General features: G+C 41.6%; 1 protein-coding gene across 1 annotated transcript in view; it reads left to right on the top strand.

Annotated features, from left to right (window-relative positions):
• Window positions 1-15628, top strand: part of DENND6A (DENN domain containing 6A) — a 50461-nt gene extending 34833 nt beyond the window's left edge. Inside the window, exons 11-20 of the mRNA XM_049777723.1 lie at window positions 447-542; window positions 4550-4644; window positions 7518-7583; window positions 8337-8401; window positions 9522-9611; window positions 11627-11680; window positions 11788-11897; window positions 12432-12534; window positions 13985-14059; window positions 15123-15628. Of these exons, the coding sequence (XP_049633680.1) occupies window positions 447-542; window positions 4550-4644; window positions 7518-7583; window positions 8337-8401; window positions 9522-9611; window positions 11627-11680; window positions 11788-11897; window positions 12432-12534; window positions 13985-14059; window positions 15123-15254 (886 nt within the window). The 3' untranslated portion in view covers window positions 15255-15628. The remainder of the gene's footprint in view (window positions 1-446; window positions 543-4549; window positions 4645-7517; window positions 7584-8336; window positions 8402-9521; window positions 9612-11626; window positions 11681-11787; window positions 11898-12431; window positions 12535-13984; window positions 14060-15122) is intronic.
• Window positions 15629-21354: the final 5726 nt, after the last annotated feature.

Genomic DNA, 21354 nt, shown 5'->3' with positions numbered 1-21354 from the left:
GATTTACGATTGAGTTTCAGTTGTAGAGTGTACCCACGCTTCACCAATGCACATTTCCCATTACCAGTGTGCCCAGTTTCCCTCCGCAACTCCTGCCTGCCTCTGGGCAGGCATTTGGCTTCTCTCTCTCTTTCACTCTCTCCCCCGCTTTCTCTCTCGCCTCCTTCTGGACACTGTTTTAGGACCCTTCCTTCAAAGTTGGCTCCCAGTACAGTTCTGTAAGTGGTCAGTGTCTAATAAAGAAAGGCATTGGACTAGAGACAATCCACGTTACACATTTCCATTTGTATTCGTATTTAAACTAAAATAAAGATGTGCTTATGAAGATACTAATTGTGAAGAGCTATTTCCCACTTGTTGATTGGGCTTTTAATCTCTGTGTCTTTTGTTTTACCTGGTTTTTTATTTTTGTTTTTTTTGTTTGTTTGTTTGTTTTTGCTCCACAGCTGTATTTCTCCACTAAAATACTTCAGTGATTTCCGACCTTATTTCACTATTCATGACAGTGAGTTCAAAGAATACACTACCCGTACTCAAGCTCCGTGAGTAAACTATACTTCTTATTGGCCACCATTTTGCTTTATAACCAAAATTATGTAGACTTATATTGGTAGTTTTTTAAACATTTAAATCTTGGACTAATGGCAGTTTGATTTTGTAAAGGGAGACTTGGAGATACTGCTGGTAAAAATTTTATTCTTCCAGAATCATCATCTTACTTTCCTTGAATGATTTTATTTATTAATGGTAACTATTATCATTAATAACCTTCTGACTGTACTTTAAATTCTTCTTTGCTTTAGGGACTCTTCCTTGCTATATCCATGATCTCTTTACCTTGTGACCTCCTCTTCCTTCTATCTTTGCATTATTGCTTTTATTTATTTATTTATTTATTTATTTATTTATTTATTTATTTATTTATTGTGGTTTTTGGGTCACACCCAGCAGTGCTCAGGGGTTATTCCTGGCTCCAGGCTCAGAAATTGCTCCTGGCAGGCACGGGGGACCATATGGGACACCGGGATTTGAACTGATGACCTTCTGCATGAAAGGCAAACGCCTTACCTCCACGCTATCTCTCCGACCCTGCATTATTGCTTTTAAGTTATTGATTTTAACATGAAAATTATTCTCACACTGTGGAAGAAAAAAAATTTTTTTTTTTTAGGTCTTGCTTCATTAGTTACCTTTTTTTGGAGGGGGGTTTCACACCTGGCAGTGTTTAGGGGTTACTCCTGGCTCTACACTCAGAAATTGCTCCAAGCAGGCTCAGGGGACAATATGGGGTGCCGGGATTCGAACAACCGTCCTGCATGCAAGGCAAACGCCTTACCTCTATGCTATTTCTTTGGCCCATTAGTTACATTTTCATAGACATGTTTCTAATATAACAAAAGAAATAGTTAATTTCTGTCACAAATTTTTGTTTTTTGGTTGCTTCTGACATTCTGTCAGGATGATTTCTTTTCTTTTCTTTTCTTTTCTTTTTTTTTTTTTTTTTTCGGGCCACACCCGTTTGATGCTCAGGGATTACTCCTGGCTAAGCACTCAGACATTGCCCCTGGCTTGGGGGGACCATATGGGACACCGGGGGATCAAACCAAGGTCCTTCCTTGGCTAGCGCTTGCAAGGCAGACACCTTACCTCTAGCGCCACCTTCCCGGCCTCTCTTTTTCTTTGTTTTTTTTTTTTTTGGTTTTTGGGTCACACCTGGCTCTATGCTCAGAACTCGCTCCTGGCAGGCTCAGGGGACCATATGGGATGCCGGGATTTGAACCACCAACCTTCTGCATGCAAGGCAAATGCTTTACCTCCATGCTATCTCTTTGGCCCCTGATTCCTTTATCTGTACAATTTTGTACTACCTGAAATATTTAACACATTTCTATTGCCTTACTTTTCCAAACTATTATGTTTCAGCAATTCTTGAAAGTATTTTTACTTTTTATGCTTCTCTTGTGGGGCATCTTCAGTTTCCTGGGCAAATGTTTGTTTTTCTGCCAAACCTTTAAATGATTTAATTGGTTTTCTCTAATGTAGTGTTTTGGGATCTGACTTACTTTTTCTATATAATCTTATCTGTATTTCTGTTCACCTGTTAACATATATTGTGAATGAAATCTATTGTTATAGCCCATAGTTCATAGTTCTTTGCATAGTTCAAACATACGTAGCAACTTTATTGAGGGTTGGAGGTTGGGGAGTGGCTCCCAAACAGGGTGTAGGGACTCTGGGGACTTCCAGATGTTAGACAACCATTGAATTTGTTTCAACACACATGGATCACCAGGGCCACTGCCAGTCATGCTCAAGGAAGTCACGCATTGTGGGGATCAGTAATGCTTTTTGTTGGCCGGAGTGATAGCACAGCAGTAGGGCATTTGCCTTGCACACAGACAATTCAGGACAGACCCCGAGTTCAATCCCCGTCATCCCATATGGTGCCCACAGCCTGCCAGGAGTAACCCCTGAGTGTGGCTGGGTGTGGTCCAAAACAAAAGAAAAATGCTTTTCATGTGCCCCTAATCCTTGTAATGAGCATCCTACTCATGATCCTTCAGAAGAAAATTCCAGAGACCAGAGCGATAGCATAGCAATAGGGCCAGCCTTGCATGCGGCTGGCTGACCCAGAATGGACCTGGGTTCAATCCCCAGCATCCCATTGTCCCCCAATCCTGCCAGGAGCGATTTATTTTTTATTTTTTTTTGTTCTTGGGTCCCACCCAGCAGCGCTCAGGGATTCCTCCTGACTCCATGCTCAGAAATCGCTCCTGGCAGGCTCAGGGGACCCTATGGGATGCTGGGGTTCGAACCACGGACCCTCTGCATGCAAGGCAAACGCCTTACCTCCAGGCTATCTCTCCGGCCCCCCAAGAGCAATTTCTGAGCACAGATCCAGGATTAACCCTGAGCACTGCTGGGTAGGCCCAGAACTCTCCCCCACAACCCCCCCCAAAAAAGAACACAAAAAAAAATTCCATTAGAACATGTTAATGATACTCTAAATTAGGTATGTTTAAATTGAATTCTTTGTTTTGTTTATTTGCTTGTTTGAAGTGGTACTCAGTACTCAGGTTACTCCTGGCTCTGCACTCAGGAATTATCTCTGGCATGCCAGGGATTGAACCTGGGTTAGCCGCCTGCAGGAAAACATATATATGGGGCTGGGCGGTGGCGCTAGAGGTAAGGTGCCTGTCTTGCCTGCGTTAGCCTTGGATGGACCGCAGTTCGATCCCCCGGTTTCCCATATGGTCCCCCAAGCCAGGAGCGACTTCTGAGCGCATAGCCAGGAGTAACCCCTGAGCGTTACTGGGTGTGGCCCAAAAACCAAAAAAAAAAAAAAGAAATTAACATCTGGGGCCGGCAAGGTGGCGCTAGAGGTAAGGTGTTGCCTTGCAAGTGCTAGCCAAGGAAGGACCTCGGTTCGATCCCCGGCATCCCATATGGTCCCCCCAAGCCAGGGGCGATTTCTGAGCGCTTAGCCAGGAGTATCTCCTGAGCGTCAAACGGGTGTGGCTCGAAAAACCAAAAAAAAAAAAAAAAAAAAAAAAAGAAATTAACATCTGAACTTAACATCCTGGTACATAACTGGCACTTAGTTATGTGGACAGCATCTTTCTACCTATGTTTATTTCAGAATGTTCATTCATTCTATTTTTTGCTCTAAGAATATTGAACTATATGTCATTGTACAAATTGAGATTCTACTTCATTGCTTTGCATATACTGTTCTTTCTCCCTCATTACCTTAATTCCTTTACCTTCACGGAAATATTGATTCGGTAATTTTCACATCTTTATGCAAATACCTTTTGAGTGAAGGTATTCTTTCATTGTTTTAATAGTTTTTCCTATGTCATTATTACATAATTTATACCACCCTCATTTCTTTTTTGTTTTGTTTTTTGTTGTTGTTGATGCTCAAGCCTTAGTTTCTCTTGGCTATGTGCTCAGAAATCACTCCTGGCTTGTACCACCCTCGTTTCTAATTTCTGGCATTAAATCTGTGTATGTAGTATGTGTATAAATAAACATACTCTCACACACAGGCATATGTGTAATACTGAATACTTTTGGAGGTCTTGTTTTTCTTTTTCACGTTTTTATGCCTACTGCTAAACATGGAGCCTGGGAAGGTGTTGTCACTCTGTACTTCAAAACATAAACTAACAGAACGGGAGCAATAGATAGTAGAGCACGTAGGGTGTTTGCCTTGCATGAGATCCACTCAGATTCTGTCTCCAGCATCTCATATGGTTCCCTTGAGCACTGTCAGGAGTAAGTCCTGAGTGCAGAGCATTGGTCAGGGTGGTCCCAAACCAAAACAAAACCTATAAACTGGTATAATACTTTGTAACCACAATACCTAATAAAACTAACCAATAAAAATTCAAAGTAAAAAAACAGACATGGTACCTGGCATGAGTTTGACATATAATGCAGTGAGAAAAAGAAGAGAAAAATTTGTTCTTTATTAAAAATGATAAACTATTCCTCACTGATGGAAATTCATTTTTTCTCACGATTTCTTTTTGTCTTTCTGTAGGCCCTCAGTCATATTAGGAGTGACCAATCCATTTTTTGCTAAAACACTTCAACACTGGCCACACATTATTCGAATAGGAGACATTAAACCTGCAGGTAAAGTATAAACTTGGTGTGCTGTTTTTAAGTATAATGCTTCTGAACAGATTTTTTTCCCCGTGTTTCCGTAACTTTTGAATTATTTTGATGGCAGTCTTCACAGTATCATGAATCTTTGGAAAAGAGCAAACCTTTTCAGTAAAATAGGGTATTTTCTTGGTTTGTTTTTGGGCCGTACTCAGCAGGCTTAGGAGTTACTCCTGGCTCTGCACTCAGAAATCGCTCCTGACAGGTTCCAGGGACCATATGGGATGCCGGGGATTGAATCCGGATCAGCCACTTACAAGGTCTGACCTGCTGTGCTATTACTCCGGCCCCTAAAATAGGTTCTTACGTGTATAAATTATTTCATCTTTTTTTTGGGGGGGCCACACCTGGCATTGCTCAGGGGTTACTCCTGACTGTCTGCTCAGAAATAGCTCCTGGCAGGCACGGGGGACCATATGGGACACTGAGATTCCAACCAACCACCTTTGGTCCTGGATCGGCTGCTTGCAAGGCAAACGCCGCTATGCTATCTCTCCGGGCCCAAATTATTTCATCTTATCACCAAAAAAATTTCACTGTTACAAATACTGACTGAATCACAACAAAATTAAATCTCGGGGCTGGAGTAATAGCACAGCAGTAGGGTGTTTGCCTTGCACACAGCCAATCCACGATGGACCGGGTTTGATTCCCCACATCCCAAATGGTCCCTTCCGCTGCGCCACCGCTTCGGTCCCCATACTGTATTATCATACATTTTTCTGTGAGATAGAAATTATTTCAAAATAAATTTGAAATAATTTGTTATTCAGATCACTTAACATTTAGATTACAGAGGCCAGATCTATAATAACAGTTGAGGGAGGGAGGCACTTGCACCCAACTGACTTGGATTTGATCCCCAGCACCCTGTGTGGTCTCCCAGCCTGCCAGGAGTGATCCCCGAGTGCAGGCAGGTGTGGCCCAAACACACCTCACCCCAAAATTAGAATACATTGGAAAAGCTTTCTTTTTATTTTTTCGGGCCACACCCGTTTGACGCTCAGGGGTTACTCCTGGCTAAGGGCTCAGAAATTGCCCTTGGCTTGGGGGGACCCTATGGGACGCTGAGGGATCGAACTGCGGTCCTTTCTTGGCTAGCGCTTGCAAGGCGGACACCTTACCTCTAGCACCACCTCACTGGCCCCGACTTCTTTTTTTTCTTTTTCTGTAATTTTATACCTATGACATCTGTAGTTAGCAATCTAACCTTTGTAATAATCTAAACAAAAATATTTTGAGTCCTTATTATCTAATATCTAGATTGTAGTTCTTAGATTCCCTTATGCAGAGAGAGGTAACAGAGTGAAATAAAGTCTTAAATTTTGTTTAATTTGATGCTTCTAAATCTTTGTCTTGTGATATTTTTTTGCTAATGAGACAGGTGTGGAGGCTGGAGAGACATTACAGAGAGTAGGGCACTTATCCCCCATGCACCTGACCAAGGTTTGATCCCCAGCATCCTGTATGCTTCCTTTAGGACTGGCAGGAATGCATTGTGTGTATAGTGTGAAAACGAAAACCAAAAGACAGAAGTGCTGAGCATTTCTTTGCATGCAGAGGATGCAAGTTCCCTCCTCAGCTCCACAAGGTTCCCTGAGGACTCTCAGGAGTGGCCCCTCCCTCTGCCACAGAAACAGAACAAAACGAAATGGAAAAGTGACTCATAGCCACTGGGCTCCAGAGCTCTGTTCTCTCTTTGAGATCTGTGGCAGTAGCACACACTGTCACCACCTGGGGCCGTACACGCTTCTGCAAGTGAAAAGGACTTCTGAGAGCTTGGGGGGGGGGGTTGTCGCTTTGAATTGGAGTCACTTTCAGTTGTTTACTCTTACTTGTATTTTATTCGTATTTGCCACATAAAATTCCTATTTCCTAGATGTGGCAAATATTTTTAAATTGTAAGTTGAGACAAAAGGAAGACTTTTAAGTGAAGAACTAATGAAAGAGCAAACAAATATCCATTTCATATACTTTGTACAAATCATTTCTGTGATGCTACAAGAATCCAGTTTCCCTTTATCAGTTGTTTGTTTGTTTAGGGCCCATTTTGGATGCTTAGGGCTTAGTTCTGGCTCAGCTGCTCAGGGATCACTCCTGGTGGTCCTCTGAGGATCATATGGCATGCTGGGGATAAAACACCTGGGGTGGCCTTGTGCAAGGCAAGCACCCTACCATGGAGCTATCTCTACACCTCTCTTCATTCAGTTTTTATTGGGGGAAAGAATTTTGGGCCACACTAGGTTGTCCTTGGGAGGTACACTCAGTCAAGGGCCACTCCCATTGGTGCTCAGGGATCAAACTTGAATCCGCCACGTGCAGGTCTAGCGCCTTAGCCATTGTTCTGTCTCTTTCGCCCAATTTAAAGTACTAGGAATAAGTTCAAATACTCAAAGTCAACATTGGATTTTTTGGTTGTTGGTTTTGGTTTCCGGGCCACACCCAATAGTGCTCGAGCTTACTCCTGATTCTGTGTTCAGGAACCACTCCTGGTGGTGCTAAGGGGATTGTGTGATAGTTGGGATTACCCAGGTAAATTTAGGTGGCTTTGGACAGGGCAAATGCCTTATCTGCAGTACTATCACTTCAGCCAGACATTTTGTTTTTTTGTTTATTTTTTGGGGAACCACATTTCATGGTGCTAAGGGGCTGCTTCTGATGGTGCTTAGGGGACTCTGCAATGTCCTCTTGCATACAAAGTATATGCCCAAGAGTTTTTTTGTTCCTATGTTAATACTGTCACTGTAACATCTCTTAATAAAGTCAACAGATGAGTCTTATAAAATCCTAGTTTTATAATATATGAAATTTGAATCATTCTACAAAACTTTGTTTCCTTTCAGGTGAAATTCCAAAGCAAGTTAAAGTGAAAAAATTGAAAAACCTGAAGACTTTGGATTCTAAACCTGGTATTGACTTTTATTCATTTTTTTAATGTATTTAAAGAAAATGCAGCATTTTCTTTAAGAAGCGAGAACAGTGTTACTGAAAACAAAGAAAAAATTAAAAAGGAAGAAAGTTTAAAAAGAAAGAAAAAGTACGATTGCAAGCACATTTATGAAAATTGTTTCTCCAACGAAGTCATTCATAGAGTGGCAGAAGGGTCAGTAAGCTCTTGGAGCTGTGCATTCTGTTACATTGATGTGTTCCAATAGGGATGTCAGCGTCAAATAAAGTTGTCTAGAGAGTCAAGGCACTGTTACTGATACTGAGAATTTTAGGGGCATATACTCAGCTGCCAAAATAGTGGGGGTAGTGTGCCTGTACTTCCCCCAAAAATCCCTGGCGATAACAGCACAAAAACCCAGTGTACCTCAAAGTTGGATCAGATTGGTGTCCCCGAAGGGAATTTTAGAGGGTCAGCAATGAGGCAGGGCCATTAGGAACACGGTGATTCTGAGTGTTGGAGGCAAGCGGCGTAGCTTGGGGCTTGGCTTGCCGTTTTTCCTCGCCACGGCCAGCTTCCTGCTATGTGCTCCAGTGTAGCCAGGATCTTTCATGGCTCACTTTACCTCTCATTGAGAAAAGAGTCTGTGGAGCCCGGTTTGAACAAGGGAACTACGTTTGTGGGCGTGATTACTGCTCAACTTTTATTACTTTTTTAATGTATACTTAAAGCGTACTTTGACCCTGCTGGTTACCTTATTTTTTTTTCTTCTTAGGAGTGTATACTTCTTATAAGCCATATTTAAATAGAGATGAAGAAATCATAAAACAATTACAGAAGGTAATTACTCAAATTTCATTTATTTATTTATTTATTTATTTATATATTTATTTTGTTTTTGGGTCACACCCAGCAGTGCTCAGGGGTTCCTCCTGGCTCTCTGCTCAGAAATCGCCCCTGGCAGGCTCGGGGGACCCTATGGGATGCCGGGATTCGAACCACTGTCCTTCTGGATGGAAGGCAAATGCCCTACCTCCAGGCTATCTCTCCAGCCTACTTACTCAAATTTAAATGTCTGTCTTTCCGCTGTGCCATATCCAATTAGATAATCTGTACTTCTTCTTAATGTAAAATAAGCCCTCTTTTTTTTTGGACCATAAGTTCATAATAATTGGGTCAGAAAAATAATGTAGGGACTTAGAAGACCTGCCTTACATACCTTTGATTGTGAGTTTGGATCTCTGGTGTCCCACATGCAGTAAACACAATCCTGGCGGCTCTGTTATCGATGATCCCTGTAGCCATGGACATTTCTAGCTGCAAGGAATGTGTAAGCCCCCAAGAAAGAGGTGAGACCTCCCCATGGAGAGCATCTGCAAGTTCTGCAATTAAGGGATGCAAATCTCAGTGCTCACCACAACTGAGTGCAAGTCAACAGCTCTCCAGCCTGAAGAATGACCGTGCTCCCCCCTCCCCCAACCAGCATGTGTAAAGCCCTGATCACAATCAACACCACCACTAACAATTACAAGGCAGGGGAAGAAGAGGGAATAGAGCCGACTTTTAAGGTCTCCACACAGTGGCCCCTCGTCGTGCCAAGAGGAACACAAGTGGTGCTGAAGATTCTAACTCGGAAGGAAGGCGTGTGTGCGAGCCAAGTGCCTTACCTGCTGCACTTTGCCAGCTTTATGATTTCTTGTTCTGGGTTTTTTTGTTTTTAGTTTGGGGGCCACAGTAAGCCATGTTGAGGGATCACTCTTGGTGGGGATCCAGGAATCATATCTTGCGCCAGGGATCTAACCTGGGTTGAACTCAAGTTGGTTGCATCCAATGCAAGTACCTTAACCTCTGTACTATATTTCCAGCCCCTTCATTTTATTTTGTATGTGCGGTACAAGTAAAGATTCCTGCGTTAGTTGAACTGTCTCTAATGTAAGTTCTCTTTATTTCCTCTTTTAAGGGTGTTCAACAGAAGCGTCCATCTGAGGCTCAAAGTGTTATTCTTCGGCGCTATTTTTTGGAACTGACACAAAGTTTCATCATTCCATTAGTAAGTTGACATATATTTGGTTAGTTAAATGAATTTTTGAAGACCACATGAAAAATTTCCCATCCTAAGTTATATTTTGTTCAATCATGTTCAATGATTTAAAAACAGCTCTTTAAATGTAAACAGCTTTTTATTAGTTTCTGTATTTGTAAGTTGTGGCTTATTTTTTTTTTTTTTTTTTTTTTTGGGTCACACCCGGCGGTGCTCAGGGGTTACTCCTGGCTATCTGCTCAGAAATAGCTCCTGGCAGGCACGGGGGACCATATGGGACACCGGGACTCGAACCAACCACCTTAGGTCCTGGATTTGCTGCTTGCAAGGCAAACACCGCTGTGCTATCTCTCCGGGCCCAATTGTGGCTTATTTTTAACTTTTCTAACAGTTATTTATTCTAAACGTCATTTAGTAAATAACTTAAGTTGTTGTAAATCTGTGTGAGACGGGGAGAGTCTCACATCATTCTTGTACAATAGATGATAAAGCTTGCATTTTGGAACTTAAAAATTGTTATTCTGGGGCCAGTTTGGTTCCTGGCACCTAGACTGTCCCCAGAGCACAGAATCAGGAATTACCCTGATATCATTGTGCGTGGTTAAAATTCTCAGCTCCAAGAAAGGTTGACTTGGAGCTTCTTCTACTGGGATTCTTTCCTCTTCTCTTCGTTTTCTTGGTGTTTGGAGGGCTATATAGGATGCCAAAGATCAAAACCGGGCTGCCATGTGCAAGGCCAGCACCCTGCCCGCTCTGCTATCACTCTGGCCCCTCTGGTATTATTTTCTTGAGTTAAACTTACTCTATTTCCATGATGTTAGGGGCCTTAACTCGTATGTTTACTATCTTTTCCTCAGTCTGGTATATGATAGACCATAATAAAAATATTTGTGGTTCTTCACTGAAGTTTCGTAGGATGACATTTAAAATACTAAAATTTGAGTGTTAGGTAGTACCACGATGTAGTTTAAACTTGTAGAATGCATTTGAGAGGACTCCCTATAGTTATCAGTGAGACATAATTTATCAGAGTATTACATGGGCGCAACTTGGAAATTTTGATACTCTACTTTGGGGAGAAAGGCTCTCTCTTGGTTTATGGGTTTCAGTTAATTGTGTTCCACTTAACTGGGGCTGGAGAGATAGCACAGCAGTAGGGCATTTGCCTTGCATGCAGCCAATCCAGGAGGGACCCAGTTTGATTCTTGGCATCCCATATGATCCCCCAAGCCTGCCAGGAGCAATTTCTGACTACAGAGCAGCACTGGTGTGGCACAAAAACAACAACAAAATTTTTTGTACAACTATAGTATGTGAGAGCTTAGACTGAAGGCAAGTAAATCTGAATACAAATTCAAGGTATTTGATATACAGCATGTTATTTAAAGGATAGAATGGGAGCCAGAGCAATAGTACAGTGGGTAAGGCAGTTGCCTGATATGTGGCTTCTAGCACCCCATATAAAGGCCCCCAAACTCCTTGAGTACAGAGCCAAGTATAAGCCCTGAGCACAACTGAGTGTGGCCCCAAAGCAAAATAAAAAGGATCAAACATGTAAAATGTTGAGTATATTTTCTGGCACATTGTCGTGCAGGAAGTTTGATTTTATTCATAAAAATAGATGTACTTGGGGCCGGCGTGGTGGCGCTAGAGGTAAGGTAACCTAGGACGGACTGCGGTTCGATCCCCCGGTGTCCCATATGGTCTCCCAAGACAGGAGCGACTTCTGAGCGCATAGCCAGGAGTAACCCCTGAGCGTCACCGGGTGTGCCCCCCCCCCAAAAAAAAATAGATGTACTCTCTGAATTACCTTAAGATTTAGTTTAATTTTGTGTTGATAATATGACTTTTTAGTTCAACCTACACTTTATATCTTTTATGGGGAGTTATTGCTGGTGTCTACTGAAAGAATAAACGATAAAAAGTTGGAAACACGTTTCTTTGAACTTGGTCTGTTGAACATGATTCAGGATTCTTGGGCTACTGACATCTAACTTTGGTTAATGTTTTTTCCTTGGTTTTAGGAAAGATACGTGGCAGGCTTGATGCCTTTAAAGAAAAGTATTTCTCCATGGAAGGTATAAATACTTATTTGAATAAATTCTCACTTTAGTGCTTTAACTATAATTAACTTACTTGAATTAGACATTTCTAATTTTGAAATACCATATGTACTATATTCTAGAGTCCACCTCAGTTAAGACAGTTCCTTTCAGAAGAATTTATGAAAACCCTTGAGAAAACAGGACCTCAGCTGACCTCCAGGATAAAAGGGGATTGGATTGGGCTTTACCGGTTAGTCTTGTTTTCCTTTTTCAATTGTTGAACTTGATTTAAAAATAAAGCAAAATTGGAGAGAAAGCTCGAATGGTAGACCTTGGGGCATGTGAGGCCCCCAGTTCAGTCCCTGACATCGCACAACTCCCCAGTGTCTCTGCTATCACTCCAGTTGCCTTGAGCACCAGCAAGCAGTATTGGCCCAAGGACTGATCTGTCAGGCTGGCACTGCTGGGGTGTGACCTCTATAAAGAGAGGTACCTAAAGACAGGGAGGCCAGGGCTGTGTCTCAGAGGGGAAGCTCATGCCTGGGGCCCTGGGTTCAATTTCCATCCCCCCACTGTATATGTTTGTGCATATATGATATGATATGTATATATACAAGTATATACGCACTCACGTATACACAAAATAAAGCAATGCAAAAATCTGGACTTAAACTTCTAAAAAAATTATTATGTTTTATATGGTTTCTGAGCAATATTAGGGAAGGTATCGTGGAGCAGCTATAAAGCAAATCAAACTTGGCTTTTGAAAAATTTATTTTTGTAGGCATTTTCTAAAATCTCCGAATTTTGATGGCTGGTTTAAGACCCGGCGGAAGGAAATGACCCAGAAATTGGAAGCACTCCATCTAGAAGCTCTTTGTGAAGAGGTTAGAAAAAAGACTACGATGAATAAATTAAAAGTAAAATTAGTTGTCTTTTGAGTCTGGGAGGTCAATACTGTTTTCACTATTATGTAGGAAATAACATTTCAAAATTTGCAATGTGCTAAAAAAATGCTTTATTGAATGGTGGATTTTTTGCTGCTGTTTGTTTTTAGTTTAGTGGTTTTGATGAATCTTTTTTGGTGTTTTGGGGCCCACGAGAGGTGTTCAGGGCTTACTTCTGGCTCTGTGCTCAGGGATCAGTCCTGGGGGATGGGGGGCTGCAGGGACCATAAGTGGTGCTGAAGATTGAAGCAAGGTAGAATGTATGCAAGGCACCCACCCTACGTACTGTGCTATCTCTTTTGCCGTTGACGGTGAATTTTAATCTTGACTGGTCAGTGAAGTAGATTTATTATATGACTTGTGTCATAGAATGCCTGAGGCTTAGAAGTTAGCTGACTGCTAAACGGTAGAGCCGATAGTGTGCTCAAGATTTGCTCTCACTCAGAGCTGACCATCTCTTTCCTTCCTTAAACCAGTGATCTCAGGTTGGTAGCTTGACTTTGGCTATGTGGGCTGTTAAACCACAGAACTTAGCAAATGCTATAACCACAGACTTTCCACTAGATCTTATTAGCATATCTGATTCACCTTTTTAATTACTATTAACATTCTTTTTTGAATTTGAACTGATTTTGTCAAGTTCTTTAATGTCATTGGAATTTCTGTATCAGACTACTTGTGGAAACATTCAAAGATGGAGCTAGAAATAGTACAGAGGTTAAGGTACTTGCTTGTCTAAGGTTGCCCTAGTTTGATCTCTAGCACTGTATTTAATCCCCTGAGGGATTAAACTCTTGAGTGCCATCTAACTTGCTCAAAACCTCCCATCCCAATACTTGTATATATGTTAGAGATAGTTTCATTTTCATTTGTATTTAGCTTGAGGTAGGTTTGCCTCGGTGTTAACTTTCTAAACTCAGTGACTGATTTTGTAGAAGAAATACAAAAACGGGGAACCGTGAATAAGCACATGAATAGCTTGCTTAAAGATATAAAACTGATATACAATAATGTATTTTGTTTACAGTTTTCTTGGTTTGTTAGCTAATGTTCCTTATAACTAAAATGCATATGGGGTGGGGTGGGGTAGGGATTGGTATTCTACTTTTACTTGCAGTTTTGTTTCTCTGGGCTGATCTAAAGGTCCACCTTGGATAAGAATTTTTGACATTTCTTTTCTCCCAAATATTAGACAACCATTTTGCTTATATTTAATCAATGTTGTTAAAATGTTATGTACCAAAGAAGTCATATACAGAATTATTCTTGTACTATAATGCTGTATCTGGGTTTCCTGCCTTTCCTTCCCAATAGACTATCCTAATGAAGTGAGGGGTTAGAATACTATTTTGAATATTTGCTGATTGGGGTATGTTCTTTTTTCCCCCAGGACTTGCTTCTCTGGACCCAGAAACACACAGAGGTAGAAACGGTAGACCTTGTACTGAAGCTAAAAAATAAACTGGTATGTAGCCAAAACAAAAATAAACTAACTTTTTGTGGAAGATCTTTTTTTCTTTGAGGTGACCAGAACGTGTCATACATAAACTTCCTTTGTTTCCCACTTGGGTGGATGGTGGGTTCTCAAAGAGTACTCGGAACCTGAGGTGTTGGATCCCCCCCACCATGCTCACTCAGGGAACCATGGGTGCTGAAGATCAAATGTAACTTCCACAAAGAAACTGTTGTTTTGTTTTATACTTAGAAACACATTGTTTTTTACACTTAGAAATACACGGGATGTGTAGGCATTAAATATTATCTTACATAGAAGTCTTGAGGAGGGTCGATAGGACACCCCTGGTGGGGCTTGGGGTCAGCTCTTGGCTCTGAGTTCAGGGTTGGTCCCAGGGGTACTCAGGGGACCAGAAGTGCTGGTGATCAAATCTGGATTGACCTCATGCAAAGAAAATATTTCACTCCCTATATTATCTCAGGCCCATACGTAGCAGCTTTTATTTATTTATTTATTTATTTATTTATTTTTGGCCTTACCCAGCAGTGTTCAGAGCTTATATTGTATCTATATATATATATATATATATATATATTTTGGCTTTTGAGGCCACACCCGTTTGATGCTCAGGAGTTACTCCTGGCTAAGGGCTCAGAAATTGCCCCTGGCTTGGGGGGACCATATGGGACACTGGTGGATTTGAACCTCGGTCCTTCCTTGGCTAGCGCTTGCAAGGCAGACACCTTAGCTAGAGCTTCTATTGGCTCTGTGCTCAGAGATCACTCCTTAGGGCTTAGGGAGACCATATGAGGTGCTAGTGATCAAACTCTGGTCAGCCTCTTGCAAAGCAAGCACTCTGTCTGCTGTACTTGGATCCTCAGAAGCTTTTGTGGATTTCAGCAATGTTTTATTTAAATGATGGTATTTGCTTTTTTCTCAGTTTCTGTAAGTTCTGGTCCAAATCATTAGTTTCTAGATAATTAAGTTATCAGATCACTAAAATAACTTATTTAGAGGCTATAATACTTTAATGTAGACTCAGAATTAAAATGTTTCTAAATGTTTATTTTAGTCGCAGGCTAATCGAGATCATTTACCTGTGAAGCCTGACACTCTGGAGAAATTACGGACACACATAGATGACATTATTTTAGCGTTGCCAGAGGACCTACAAGGCATTCTACTCAAAACAGGAATGACATGATAATTCCAGAATTACCCAGCCAAAAAGGACTGTGCACCGCAAAGGATACTGACATTTCAACTCAACGCACAACGTTGGCCTCTCGGAGTAAAAACGTAGCCGTGAATCCTAGACACAGGATGGAAAAGCTATCGTGTATATACAGACGTTTTTAGTGCATTATTTTTTAAATGGTCATCTGTGGTTTCACTCTAATTCTGAAACACCGAAAGGCATTTTGTATCTTTTTAATCATGTTCTAAAGTGCTCTTATGAGAGACCGTGTGGGGCCATCAGTGTACGTGATTCCCAAGCTGCAGTGCTGGCACTGCAGATATATTTTTTAAATCGGTGCTGCTTTGCCCAAACATGTTAAACCTCAGGGTGATACAAAAATAATGTTCACACTGGCTGTCTTCTTAGGAAGAAGGAGAAGACTGGACTGTCTTACCACAGTTGTAAAGGAATTAATGCTTTGGTAGTGCCTTCTGTTGCCCTACGTGTTTCACAAAATGCAGCTGCTCGTCTTGAAGCTTTTTAACTCGAAGATGACATGTAACCTGCAAAGGCATTCTTTGGAGTAGTCACTGCTTAAAATCGCGCCATTCACGTACTCATTGTGTTTATTAGTAGCATGGTGCTTCCTTTTCTATCGTCTTGTAGATTTTATTTCATTATGTCCTATTCCATTTTCATATTTAATCTTACCCATTTGTCCAGAAGCAAAGAAGGAAGGCATCTAGTATTAAGTATGTGTTTATACTAATTGGTCCTACTTAATTAACTTGGATATTTTCAAAGACATTCTACTTGCTAAAATCATAATCAACTATATTTTAAACTATACCGTTCATATATATATATATATATATATATATATATATATAATTTTTTTTTTTTTGGTTTTTCGGGCCACACCCATTTGATGCTCAGGGGCTATACTCCTGGCTAAGTGCTCAGAAATCGCCCCTGGCTTGGGGGGACCCTATGGGACGCCGAGGGATCGAACCGCAGTCCTTCCTTGGCTAGTGCTTGCAAGGCAGACGCCTTACCTCTAGCACCACCTTGTCGGCCCCACTGTTCATATTTTAAAAGCAACTTATGAGTCCTTCATGTTATAGTGATTTGAGTGTAGGATTAATTTCCAATACGATTTGTTGTGTAGAGGTTTTTCCCAAAACACTGTTTCTGTTGTTTGACATGGGAATTTTTTTTTTGCCTGAATCACTGTTATAATTGTTTGTGTGGTTGTTACTGTGGGTATTTTTTGTTTTATTTAAACTTTATATTACTTTGCCAAAAATAGACGATTTTGGTTTTGGGTTTGGGCTTGAACAGGAGTGTCCTGCAGAAACCACTGTGTAAAACAGGCACACATGACATAGCACATTCGTAAATAGCTGTGTCTTTAATCACCCTCTAAGGAACCCAGTCTAGTTTGTAAGAGAAAAATGGCTTTGGAATCTTTCTCATTTTCTCTTAATACAGCCTTTTAGGACACTCCTGACCCAAAAAAAAAAAAAAAAAAAAACAACTTGTATTTGTGACTATGGTCTTATTTCCAAATGTCCCCCCTTGGTTTTGTTGTTGTTATTTTTCTTTATATGGATATAGTCTCTTGAAGCATACCTCAGACTTAGAGATTAGGGCATCTGAAAGAAATCATTTGCCTTGGATCATATGTTGTTTTGTGAAGCAACAGAATTGTCCTTATGGAAAAGAAACAGCTACTTTTATATGCTAAAGTATTTCATATCTCTCTGAGAAACCTTATTTAGGTATAAATGGTCATCTTATTATTTTTTTAAAAGGTGTATTTTAATAATCTTACAATTTATATGCAGTTTGTGACCAGAATTTGAAAGTTGTTATTGTCATATCAAGGAGCTTTTCAATGATACCACTACAGGAAGTATTATTTTAATTTTATTTTGCACAGCTACTGGTAGCAAAAGATGTCAATTGGTTTAACAATAGTATCTTCATATTTACTGTCTTTAACTAAAGCATAACACACATTGGGTGGAGACAAAGTATAGTGGCTTCAGGCACTTGTTTGTAACAACCAGTCCTGGTTCAGTCCCTGGCACCATATGAGCAACCCTCAGCACTGCCCAGGCGTAAACACTTTTCATTCCTTACTAATTTGCAAATTTCAAATTATATACTGATGTAAAAAAACAAGTAACTTTAAACACACACATCATGCTTATCTATTTTACCAATTTAAAATTATGTACTGATTAAAAAAGGTAACTAAATTGTGTTGGGAACCTGAGAAAGTCTGACTGGTAACAATATTTTTGTGTGATTTTCAGAGTTTCTCTTTCCCGTCCTCTTTATCTATTTTATTTTTAAAGGAGACCTGCCATTTAATATTTATCTCCACCAGCATCTGAAGGAATCACTGTTTTCAAGGTGTGATGTAATGTGGATGGTCATTACCAAAAATTGGATTAAAGGCCTTGGATATTAAAGATTTTGGATGTCTCGGTTATATTTAAGTAGGAGTTTGAATGCTTGAAGGAAAAATACATTTTGTTTTGTTTTGTCATAACCCTGTCCTGGTAGGCTCGGGACCATAGGGGATGCCAGGAACTGAACTTGGGTCTGTCCTGGGTTGGCCATGTGGAAGCAAACACCCTGCTGCTGTTCTATCTCTTTGGCCTGTAAAATAAATTTTTGGTGTTTTGGTTTTTTTTTTTTTTTTTTTTGGTTTTTGGGCCACACCCTGCGGTGCTCAGGGGTTACTCCTGGCTGTCTGCTCAGAAATAGCTCCTGGCAGGCACGGGGGACCATGTGGGACACCTGGATTCGAACCAACCACCTTTGGTCCTGGATCAGCTGCTTGCAAGGCAAACGCCGCTGTGCTATCTCTCCGGGCCCATGGTGTTTTGGTTTTTGGGCCATACCCGGTGACGCTCAGAAGTTGCTCCTGGCTTGGGGGACCATATGGGACACCTGGGATTGAACCCAGGTCTGTCCTGGGTCAGCTGCATGCAAGACAAATGCCATACCTCTGCGCTACACTCTGGCCCCAAATTTTTGTTTTGTAGGACTCCTCTTCCTACTTAATTTAAATGCAGAAAGAATACTGAAGTTGATTTCATAGCCTTTCTTACAAAAGGCCTGGGTTGAAGCGATAGTATAGAGGGAAACACATTGGCCTTGCATGCATCCACCTGGGTTCAGTTCTTGCAATCTTGTAAGATTGGTCCCCAGAACTCCCCAGGAGTGATCCCAGGTGACAGAGCCAACACTGTTTAGATCTTAACTTATTCATTAAAAATAGTATCACTCCTTTTAGTAGATATTACATACTATCTTTCAATAATCACTATAAAATAGTTCAGTACATATATGAGATACCATTTAAATTAGTTCTATATAACTTTGTTTTTAAATATCTGAATTTACATTCTTTGGGCACAACTTGGGGAAAATGAAGTATTTTGGTTTTGGTGCTTAGGCATAGTGGTGCCAGCTTACACCTGTCTCTACACTCTGTCTGGGTCACTTCCGGTGGAAATCAGGACTATTTGGGATGTTGGAATTGAACCAGGGTTGGCATGCAGATGCCTTACCAGCTGTACTATTTCTCCAGCCCCATTGGGAAAATCTAAATACTATTAGTCTTTAAAAACAGGTAGATGAAGAAGACAACATTTTTTCTCTTGTTATAGGTAAATACATTTTAAAGGTTGGAAAGATAGGGGCCGGGAAGGTGGCGCTAGAGGTAAGGCATCTGCCTTGCAAGCGCTAGCCAAGGAAGGACCGGGGATCGATCCCCGGCGTCCCATAGGGTCCCCCCAAGCCAGGGGCGATTTCTGAGTGCATAGCCAGGAGTAACCCCTGAGCGTCAAATGGGTGTGGCCCAAAAACCAAAAAAAAAAAAAAAAAACATTGGAAAGATAGTATAGGAGTTAAGGAGTTTACCTCGAACACAGGCCTGTTTAATCTTTGAGCACACCCCTCCAGTTCCCTGCCCAGGTTTTGTGGCCTATCTCTCCAAAATGTTAAATGGCAAAATATATTAGCTTAGAATGATCAGGTTATAAATAATTGTATCAGCCTGGAGAAATAGTACACCATGTAGGGGACTTATATGTGGCCAATACAGATTGGATTCTTAACATTGCATATGAACACACACCCCCTTTTTTTTGTTTGTTTGTTTTTTGTTTGTTTGTTTTTGGGTCACATTCAGCAGCACTTGGATTACTCCTAGCTCTGCTCAGAAATCACTCCTGGCAGGCTTGGGAGACCATACGGGATGCCGGAATTCGAACCGATGACCTGCATGCAAGGCAAATGCCTTACCTCCATGCTATCTCTCGGGCCCCATATGAACCCCTTTTGAGTGATATTTCTTTTTTTTTTTTTTGTGGTTTTTTTGGGTCACACCCGGCAGTGCTCAGGGTTACTCCTGGCTCCATGCTCAGAAATTGCTCCTGGCAGGCACGGGGGACCATATGGGACGCTGGGATTCGAACCGATGACCTCTTGCATGAAAGGCAAACGCCTTACCTCCATGCTATCTCTCCAGCCCCGAGTGATATTTCTTGATCAGGAATGATCCCTGATGACAGCCAGGACTAAGCCCTGAGCACCACCATGGTAGTCCCTAAAAATTAAGAATATGTATATTCCTTCATATATGCCATCTGCAACTTGGTTGAAGAATGTTGTTATCAGAAATTAGCATCTCTTAATTAGCACTGTTAGGATTTTTTTTTTTTTTTTTTTTTTTTGGTTTTTGGGTCACACCCAGCAGTGTTCAGGGGTTACTCCTGGCTCTACTCTCAGAGCAGGCATGGGGACCATATGGGATGCCGGGATTCGAACCAATGACCTGCATGAAAGGCAAACGCCTTACCTCCATGCTATCTCTCCGGCCCCAGGATTTTTTTAATGGTTGAAATATGTTTGTGGCTTTTTCGCAGTGACTGTGTACTTCATGGTTCATACAGGTTGAAGGAAAAACAATAGTAATAGAATGCTTTTTTTTTCTAGTATAGAATACTTGGGGTCAGAGAGATAGCGTGTGTGTGACCAAGTGTGACCCAGCCCCCCCCCCCCAAATGAATACTGCCATACACTATTCTCCAATGTTACTAAAATTACAGATCAGGACTACCCAACATTGGTTTAAACAGGAACTAACATATTTCCCCCACTTTTTTTTTTTTTTTTTAAGAGCCAAAGCTTCTTCACTAACAGCATGATCTAGTCCCAGGACTACTGGCTGTGTGGTCACGACTAGACAGGGTGCCAGGGATTGAACCTGGGTCAACCACATCAAGGCAATACCCTACCCGGTGTACTATCTCTTTAGCCCAAGATCTTGTCCTCTGAGTAGCTTGCCCTCTTCGGCAACTGGAGAACCAAGAATCCCACTGACTGGATCAAGAATCTAGAAACGGGCCAGAGAGATAGCATGGAGGTAAGGCACCTGCCTTGCATGCAGAACGACGGTGGTTCGAATCCCGGCATCCCATAGGGTCCCCCGAGCCTGCCAGGAGTGATTTCTGAGTGTGGAGCCAGGAGTAACCCCTAAGCGCTGCCGGGTGTGACCCAAAACCAAAAAAAGAATCTAGGGGCCGGGCGGTGGCGCTGGAGGTAAGGTGCCTGCCTTGCCTGTGCTAGCCTAGGACGGACCGCGGTTCGATCCCCCGGCGTCCCATATGGTCCCCCAAGAAGCCAGGAGCGACTTCTGAGCGCATAGCCAGGAGTAACCCCTGAGCGTCACAGGATGTGGCCCAAAAACCAAAAAAAAAAAAAAAAAAAGAATCTAGAGATAAAACCACACTGGAGTTGCTTCCGAATCAAGGGACCCTTCAACAAAGAAGATCATACATTCCCTTACATGGACTGATTGATAGTCCAGTAATAGAGCTTTCTCCAAATAACCCTTTATGTTTGCCTTCGCCTTAGCCCCTTCATTTATAAACCATCGGTAGCCTTTGGATATCGCACACAACAAAACCTGGTTTGATCCTCCACATGCAGCTAGATGGTCCCCTGAGCCCACCGGGAGTGATTCCCGAGTACAGAATGAAGAGAAATTCCTGGGCAACCCCACACGCGGCCCCAAAACAAAATTGATCATTTCTGGGGCTAA

Source organism: Suncus etruscus, chromosome 7 (genome assembly GCF_024139225.1).
Source record: "Suncus etruscus isolate mSunEtr1 chromosome 7, mSunEtr1.pri.cur, whole genome shotgun sequence".
In the NCBI taxonomy this organism is placed as follows: domain Eukaryota; kingdom Metazoa; phylum Chordata; class Mammalia; order Eulipotyphla; family Soricidae; genus Suncus; species Suncus etruscus.
The sequence above is the reverse complement of the archived record's forward strand: the minus strand, read 5'-3'. Positions and strand labels throughout refer to the sequence as shown.